The sequence below is a fragment of the Temnothorax americanus genome, unplaced genomic scaffold (assembly GCF_048541705.1).
Source record: "Temnothorax americanus isolate GAGA-0224 unplaced genomic scaffold, ASM4854170v1 Scaffold264, whole genome shotgun sequence".
NCBI classification, from domain to species: domain Eukaryota; kingdom Metazoa; phylum Arthropoda; class Insecta; order Hymenoptera; family Formicidae; genus Temnothorax; species Temnothorax americanus.
In genome coordinates, this window is record NW_027509405.1 from 33,548 (window position 1) to 42,488 (window position 8,941).

Genomic DNA, 8,941 nt, shown 5'->3' on the forward strand with positions numbered 1-8,941 from the left:
CTCGTCATTTTGACGTCAATATTTGGTCATAATTGGTCAGTAACGTCATTCGTCGATTAAGTGACGTATATTTAACGTCGTGTTTTAATACGTCAAAAAGACTTTGTAAAATGACATTATATAGACGTTTAATTGACTACCCAGGTAGCAGACAGTCGTCATAATGACGTGATTCTTACGTCATTTTATGACGCATGTTACGTCATTTATTCCTAAAGTTGAACGTAAAAATGACATATTTTTTACAATATTTTTCACAGGTATATTCCTACATTTATAAAGTGTTTCGTAACTTTATGATTGACGTGGTGAATTTATGGTATAAGCGGATCTAGTTGCGTGTGTAATTATAGTTTTATGACAACTACTTCATGCAGTGTTAGAACTATCAAGAAGATATCTGTGGCCGCTAGCCACTTACGCTGGGGCGTCGCGTGCCCTTCGCAGAGGATATGCCGTAGCGTGAGAGGGATCGCCGAGTGAGCTGAGAGACAGATGTATGTAATAAATATGTCGTTTATTCTATGTCCTATGATACAGATGTAGGTGTGTCAGGGTGCTGAAGAAGACTCTGAGAAGGGCCGTGGAGGCGGCCCTGAAAAGGGCCGTTTGGGTTCTTCTTGTTGTGTGGCCCTGAAAAAGGCCGATTGGTTACTTCTCCTCCTAGTCGCAGAGTCGCTCACGCCAGATGATGCTCGGCTGCGTCGTGGTTCTCCGGAAGGAGCTGAACTTCCGCCACGCCAGCGGTGTCCCCGGTGGTGTGAGGGACTGCCCCGGTTCCGCAGTCTGTGTACACTCCGTTAAGAGTGCCGGTGGCTCCTCGGTCTGTGTTCCTTGCGAGGAGGTGATCTCCCACTCCGGGTCCGTCTGCACTTCCTGAGTGCCGCGTGGTGGCTGGTGCTGCACGCCTCGGTGAACACGCGCAGGCGGGATGGTCTGCGTCCCCTGGTGTACTCGCTCGGAGGGTGACGGTGGCAGAGGCGACAGGAGTGGAGACACCGTCCACGATAGTCGAGGAGACGTGTAGCGCCGAACCCTTACGTCCCACGTTGAGATGAGCGCACGTGGAGGACGAGTCGGTCGCACTCCGGCGAGAGCTGGAGCTGGGCGAGCTTCCACGGTTGGCCTGGGCGGTAGTCCAGGGGCCGCTGAGGTTGTGGCGGTAGCGGCAGGCAAAGTGGCGCAGCTCGTCTCGGTGGTGGCCGTAGCTTCGGCGGCGGCAAGGTGACGGCGAGATCGGTTACCAAAAGTACTTCTCTTGGTCTTGGCTATGAGCCGAAGAGCAGTCGAAAGCTGTCTAGGCCGTCGCCGTGTGGCCTTTTATTCTTCCCTGTCGGGATATGAAACGCGAGAAAGTCTGCCACCTGTCGGCGGCACTTTAGTAGATATATCAATAAGAGTTCTAGGCTGGGATCTCAGGGGGGTGAGGGGTGGGGGGGAAGGACTCGCTGCCGGGGGGTGAGGACGACTTGCTGGCGAGGGGTCAGCCGGGGCGAAGGGGGAGGGCTCGAGGGGGAGCGGGGCGGGGGGGGACGACTCGTTGTTGAGGGGGAGCGGGGCGGGGGGGAAAGGACTCGCGGCCGAGGGGTCTGCCGGGGGGGGAGGACGACTCGTTGGTGAGGGGGAGCGGGGGAGGGCGACTCGTTGGCGAGGGGGAGCGGAGGGGAGAGGGGGAGGACTCGAGGGCGAGGGGGAGCGAGGAGGGGGGATGACGACTCGCGGCCGAAGGGGAGCGAGGGGGGGAGGGCGACTCGTTGGTGAGAGGAAGCGGGGGGGAGGGGTCGGCGAGCGTGTCGGGACATGTTTATTAAATATTAATAAACATATCGTATTGACAAGAGGTACCGCCGAAGGTGGTCCGCGGGGGGGGGTGTCGTCACTTTATCGGCGCGGGGGTATTACAAAGGCGCCGTTCGGCTGCTGGAATTTTATCGGCGAATATAAATAAAACAGCGAGTTAGACACTTGACTCCGCAATGATCTCACCCTTCTAGAACATGCGAGCCGCCATTCGGTTACGGCGTCTCACTACAAAAGCGAGCGTCGATGGTCCGACGACGGTTTGAAGATAAAATAGCCGAGGTAAACAATTGATAAAATGTGTCACCGATGACGATTTAACCGTTGCGGAGTCCTCTTCATGTTTTTTTCTAGGAAGAGCCGCTGCCGATTACGATTTAACCGTCGCGGCGGTATTCGGTTATGGCGCGGCATATTACAAAAAGCGAGCGCCGATATCCGGCTGCTGGAATGTATAAACAAAATATGTCTAACGATAATTATACGAACGCATAGCATCCGTTGTCGCCAGGATGATTATGGATCCACATCTTGTGGATCAGTCTTCGGCTAGTTTTCGCGACGCGAACGTTCATATTCGAGGGTGAAATTTTTTGTGTCAAGTATTCAATACAGAAGAATATTTTTCACGATAAAGGAGATGGGCAAGTGCTCCATCGAAGAATGTGACGTGATTTAAAAAAAAAGACAGTATTAAAAAAAAACATGGAACATCTCGATAAAACGGAACGCGACCTGGTGGAAGGATCCAACCAAATCGCTACCTTGGACGAATATCTCGCATGGGAACAGCGATGCGAGAAGTTTATTGAGCAGCTCGAAGAAGACTGTCGTTCCAAACGTCCGCGGGTCTCAGACGGCTCTCAGACTGTCGGAAACAGGTCATCTTTAGTGGCAAGAATCGCGCGACTCGATGGTGCGAAGACTCTATTACAGAGACGGTTCGTACATATCGGTGGTGAGCACGCGGCGGGCAGTAGTAGCGGTAACGAAAACGCGGAAAGACTCGTTTGGCGAGAGATCGATGCCGCGTTCGAATGGCGTGTATTGACCGGTGCGGTGATAAATATCAATTACATCGAACCGCGAAAATTTCTCGAAGACGCCGAAGTCATCGTGCTCGATCGTGTGCGGAACGTCGTGCAAAGACACGCAAGTGTAAAAATAAACACCGTGTTCAACGGCGAGTTTGTGACGGGTGACAAACGTGCGAACAAAAGTGTCAGCACGGGAAACCGTGAACTCTTTCGTGCGTCCGATCTGCGCGAGTGGTACGAGCTACACGTTATCGAGCCTACTTTATCGCGTCTCGAAGAGTTTCAGGAACGCGATAGCGGATGGGCGTTGTCGCGTATACTCAATTTGACAGTGAACGTGAACAAGTACAATCCTTTGCGCGCGGGATGTTACATCAATTTACCGCAAAAAATTAAATCGAAAAAAGCGGTGATAAACGTGCAATCGATGGACAATGCGTGCTTCGCGTGGTCAGTGGTCGCCGCGCTGTATCCTGTCCAGGATCATACATATCGGGAATCCTCGTACCCTGATTACACAACAGTATTAAATTTACAAGGCATTGAGTTTCCAATGACTTTGAAACAGATTAAAAATTTTGAAAATCACAACAATATATCCATCAATGTGTATGCCATCGAAGGAGAGAAGACGCCAACCGTTCTCCCGATACGGTTCACCGACCGGAAGAAAGAAAAGCACGTAAATCTGCTGTACGTGCAGGACCCGCGAGACGACAACGTGGGACATTTCGCGTGGATAAAAAATCTATCCCGCCTCGTGAGCTCGCAATTGAGCAGGTACAATGGTCGAAAATACATTTGCGATCGGTGAGTACTTATACTCCTTTTAATAAAATTATAAAATACAATATTTTATTTTTTATTTAATAATTTTCAAAATTGTTTTTTTTTTTGCAGATGTTTACATTATTTTCATTCGAGCGAGAAATTGGAAGCCCACGGAGTAGACTGCCGAGAGATAAACAACTGTGCCATCCGACTACCGAGCGAGGACGACAAGTGGCTGAGATTCAAGAATCACAGCAGGAAGGAACGAGTTCCATATGTCGTATACGCCGACCTGGAATGTACCCTCGAGAAGACGGATGCGGATCCGACAACGTCCACATACACGTCTCAACATCATCGGGTATTTAGCATAGGATATTACGTGCGGTGCTCGTACGACGACTCGTTATCCGCGTATCGATTTCGTCGCGATAAGGATTGCGTCGCGTGGTTCGCCGAGGAACTAAGACGTTTAGCACACGACGTAAAGAACATCTTGTCCGATAATATACCCATGGCGGATTTTACGCGAGACGAGTGGAAAAAATTTAACAGCGCAACGCACTGTCACGTGTGCGAAAAACCGTTCGAGCCAGACGACGTGCGCGTACGCGATCACTGTCACTTGACCGGTCGTTATAGAGGTCCCGCGCATTCTAATTGTAACTTAAATTATAAAAATTCTCACTTCATTCCAATAATTTTTCATAATTTATCGGGTTACGACGCGCATTTTATTATCAAGGAAATAGCTACAGCCTACGAAGGACGCGTAGACTTACTTCCAATCACGAAGGAAAAATACATTTCATTTACGAAAAACGTCAAAAGCACTGAGGATAAAAACTACCAAAATTGCATCAAATTAAGATTCATCGACTCGTACAAATTTCTTAGCGCGAGTCTCGAAAAATTAGCATCCTTCCTCGATAAGGATAAGTTAAAAATTATACGTTCAAAATTTTCCGCGTTATCCGACCAAGATTTCGAATTATTGACGCGAAAAGGTGTCTTTCCGTACGAGTACATTGACTGCGTCGAAAAGTTGGAGGATGCGTGTTTACCATCGCGCGACTCGTTTTACAGTTCATTGACAGGCGACACCGTATCCGAGAGCGATTACGCGCACGCCGTCAACGTCTGGCAGCGGTTCTCCATTCGAACGCTCGGTGACTACAGCGATCTGTATCTAAAGATCGATGTCTTGCTGTTGGCCGATATCTTTGAAAATTTTCGCGATAGCTGCGTCGCGAGTTATGGACTCGATCCGGCGTATTATTACACTCTACCGGGGTTTACGTGGGACGCTATGTTGAAGCATACGGGTATCAATTTCGAACTGCTCACGGACATTGACATGGTCATGTTCATCGAACGCGGTATACGCGGTGGTCTGAGTCAATGTTCCGGCAGATACGCGCTGGCCAATAACAGGTACATGCAATCTTACGATACATCGAAACCATCGTCATACCTGATGTATTTCGACGTAAACAACTTGTACGGCTGGGCAATGTGTCAACCATTGCCTTATGCAGACTTTCGATGGGTCGAAGACGTCTCGAATTTCGAGTTTAGCGCGATCGCTTTGGATTCGCCCACGGGTTACATTCTCGAAGTCGATCTAGAGTATCCGCAGAATAAACACGACGCGCACGCTGACCTACCGTTCTGTCCGACGCGCGATAAACCACCCGGCAAACGGCAGGACAAACTTCTCGCCACGCTGTACGATAAGAAGCGTTATGTCATACACTACCGCAACCTACAGCAATGCACGCGCCACGGTCTTCGCGTCACAAAAATTCATCGCGTATTGCAATTCGCTCAATCTCCATGGCTTTGCAATTACATCGAACTCAATACAAAATTTAGAACACTGGCCAAAAACGATTTCGAGAAAAATCTGTATAAATTGATGAACAACGCGGTTTTCGGGAAAACGATGGAGAACGTTCGAAATCACGTCGATGTAAAATTAGTGACAAATTGGAACGGTAGATACGGCGCGGAGGCACTGATCTCGAAACCAAATTTTCACAGCAGGAGCGTTTTTTCAGAAAATCTGATAGCCGTCGAACTGCGAAAACTCGAGGTTAAATTTGACAAACCTATTTACGTCGGCATGTGCATTCTCGACATATCGAAAGTCTGTTTGTACGAATTTCATCACGAGTACATGTCTCCCCTGTATCGCGACAAGTGTAGAATTATGTATACCGATACGGACAGTCTGATATACTACATCGAGTGCGAGGATGTGTACGAGAACGTGAAACGCGATATCGCTAGATTCGACACGAGCGATTACGCGATCGACAACGCGTACGGTATAACGCTCGAGAACAAAAAAGTGCCGGGCTTGATGAAGGACGAGAATAACGGTGCGATCATGACCGAATTCGTCGGACTCAGGGCGAAAATGTATACCTTGCGAGTGGATGGTAAAAAAGACTGTAAAAAAGCGAAAGGTGTCAAGAGCAACGTCGTAGCCAGGTCGATAACGTTCGACGATTACACGAGATGTCTGCGAGACGAAATTGAAATGAAGCGACAGCAGGCTTGCATAAGGTCCGAGAAACACAAGGTGTACACCGTATCCGAAACAAAAATTGCTCTGAGTCCATACGACGACAAGCGATACATTATACCTAATTCGACCGATACGTTACCGTGGGGACATTATCGAATACCTGTGTAATGTATGTATTGTATAACGTATGTATTGTATAACATATGTATTGTATAACATATGTATTGTATAACGTATGTATAGTATATGTATGTAACGTTGTTCGAGAGCGCTCGGTAGCGCGAGATAGCGCGCGGTAGAGGACGACCACAAAAGAAACGGAGAGGAACAGCAAGTACAGAAATACAAAGTTTAATGTTCAATATATGTACAGTTATTTACACGAGTTTCCCTTTCAGGCAAAATACCGTGAGCGCGCACAGAGTTTAGCTCGGCGAAAGCGGCGATATAGTTATTACGTTAACGAAAAGCGGTGATGAGCGGTAAAGCAAGGCGGTTGTATAAGGATATTAGCGGTGATCTGCGAGCGAAATCGATTCCGCGGCGCAGCGGCGGTCCTTTTAACTCCTCCGAGGCGAAACTCCCTCCCTGCAGATTTCTCAGAATTTCGGGAGGGTGATTGGCCGTCGGAGTCTCGCGTCATGGAGCTGACGTCACCGTTTGCGTGGTGACCCGACGGGGTCGTCACCTGTTTTCGAGTGCTTTGTGTATAGCATGGATCGTTCCTTTGTTCTAGCATTGTTGTTTGACTTTATTATTGATAACAAAGTTAAAGTTTCTGGAAAGTTGATCCCGAAAGATCCATGCTATACCGAATATTTCCGTGACAATTCTTGAACGGCATTTCACGCAAATATTACTTTACTGAATTTACTGCAGGCATGCATGTGCAGACATGCAACCGAACGCGACTTCGTCGCGATGCTAAAGTTTGCGATCTCAAACAAACGTAATATACAGGGTGTCAGAAATAAAAGTATCCAGCCGAATGACTGGGGTAGATTGGGTCAAACTGAAAAGAAAAGTCGTATACCATTTTGCAAAATTCGCAATAGTTAACAAGTTATTAATTAAAACGTCTGAGCGAATGCGCGCACAAAGAGCGATAGAGGCGGGACTCGGCGGCTGGCTGGGCTGGCACGGTGCCCGGCGCGCGGCGAGCGGTGGGGGTCGAGAGACGAGCGGCGAGCGGGGCGCGGCGCGGCGCGGCGAACGTCGAACGTCGAGCGACAGATGTTATACACTGCGACGAAAAAGTATTAGAGCCAGCCCATACTAAACTTACGATAATTCCTTCGCGTAAACGGGATTTTTCTTCGCGTAAACGGGATTTTGTAGTAACTTACAATAATTTACTCCGCGTAAACGAGTGAATTATCGTAAGTTACTACAGAAGTAACGCGCTCGCGTAAACGTAGTAACAGTAGGTAGCACACGTATTGGCTATTGCATAGGCATTGCCGTAACGTCTTACGCCTTAGATAATATTAATTAGTTTAGCTTGAATTATGTGTAATAAAAACATTTAATTTTAGTAAATTTAATTATTTTGCATGTCAAAGTTTACGAGATTTACCACAAGCCTTACTTTAACTTTTGTTTATGTTATAATAACTTTAATGGTGCGTGTCCACCTGCGAGTAAAACTCTCGAGAGTAGCTCTCGAGATTGATTCTCGCAAATGGACATATTCCTAAAGAGTACCTATAACGGAGAATGAATCGCAGCTCTCGGCGAACGAACTTTTCAAGACCTACTCGCAAATCGACACGACGTTATTTTACTCTCGGAGATCAGCTCGCCAAGCTCGAACGCTGTTTGTATTTTGAGAGCTACATGATGACACAAAGGAACTTATTGAATAATGCGGAAATCATGAACCATTGTAGAATACTACTGTGACAGAATAAAAGTTTTTTTAATTTTTATGTTTTGCGAATAAAGTGCGAAAAATTCATAATTTAAAGAATCAGATAAAAATATTTTTAATACATTCTCTGCTTATTACATGGTCAATAATTAGTAACACTTTAGTTTTACATACTTTGCACGTTTTAGTTACAACGTTGAAATTAAATACATTTTTACATCGCAAATTAAGTACATTAAAAAAAATATTATTAAATATTTTGTTACGTCAGAGAGAACCCCGAAATTTAGGTACATTGGTTCGACGGATAGCGAAGGATAGGCTATCCGAGGGAGGGGGTAAAGGAAGACGTAACGAGATCTCTATGGTATCTCGGGTTCACGCGTTCACGCGGGTCACGAAGGGCGCGTGCCTCGAGTCGAATGCACTTTCCGGGAAAACTCTAGTCGTGGGTCAACGTCCAGAAGGGACGCTATTACGCCTACTGAGAGTTTTCGTGCACTCGCGGTCCTGTTTTCGGTCAAGGATAATATCCCTATTACCGGGGATCGGACTACCTTGTGCGATTTAGAGAGGTAGTGAGGGGTGAGGTCTTATTTATAAAAACAACAATAAATAAAAATAATTCAGAGAAGAATACAATGGGAGTAATATTAAATGATTATCAGCGTGGATGTGGGAGTGAGTGATATGGGTGTGCGTGACTACGCGGACGGCGGATAATGCGGCTTATAATTAAGTATAGAATAAGTTTATTTATTTATTTAAAATTTCGAGGTCTAGCAGCGCCAAGTTTTTTTACAAGAAAAATTTATGTATTTTAATAAAATATTTTTATTTTGTACTGTTACTTCTGTAATTCTTTGTGGCCATTAAAAAATACACATGTAAATAACTTTGTATTTAAATATCTTGTATTCCCTTGTTAAA

The 8,941-nt window shown here is 46.6% G+C and overlaps 2 protein-coding genes across 2 annotated transcripts; both read left to right on the forward strand.

Moving 5' to 3' along the window:
• Nucleotides 1-2,355: 2,355 nt before the first annotated feature.
• LOC143899354 (uncharacterized) lies at nt 2,356-4,179 on the forward strand. The gene has a single exon (XM_077409590.1). The coding sequence runs from the start codon at nt 2,506-2,508 to the stop codon at nt 3,649-3,651; it is 1,146 nt and encodes a 381-aa protein (XP_077265716.1). The 5' UTR covers nt 2,356-2,505; the 3' UTR covers nt 3,652-4,179.
• On the forward strand, nt 4,121-7,871 carry LOC143899352 (uncharacterized). The gene has a single exon (XM_077409589.1). It carries the CDS (start codon nt 4,123-4,125, stop codon nt 6,307-6,309), a length of 2,187 nt encoding a protein of 728 aa, XP_077265715.1. The 5' UTR covers nt 4,121-4,122; the 3' UTR covers nt 6,310-7,871.
• Nucleotides 7,872-8,941: the final 1,070 nt, after the last annotated feature.

What these genes read in the sequence shown, in the direction of transcription:
- LOC143899352 (XM_077409589.1), top strand. Translation starts at nt 4,123, where the DNA reads ATGGCGGATTTTACGCGAGACGAGTGGAAAAAATTTAACAGCGCAACG.
- LOC143899354 (XM_077409590.1), top strand. Translation starts at nt 2,506, where the DNA reads ATGGAACATCTCGATAAAACGGAACGCGACCTGGTGGAAGGATCCAAC.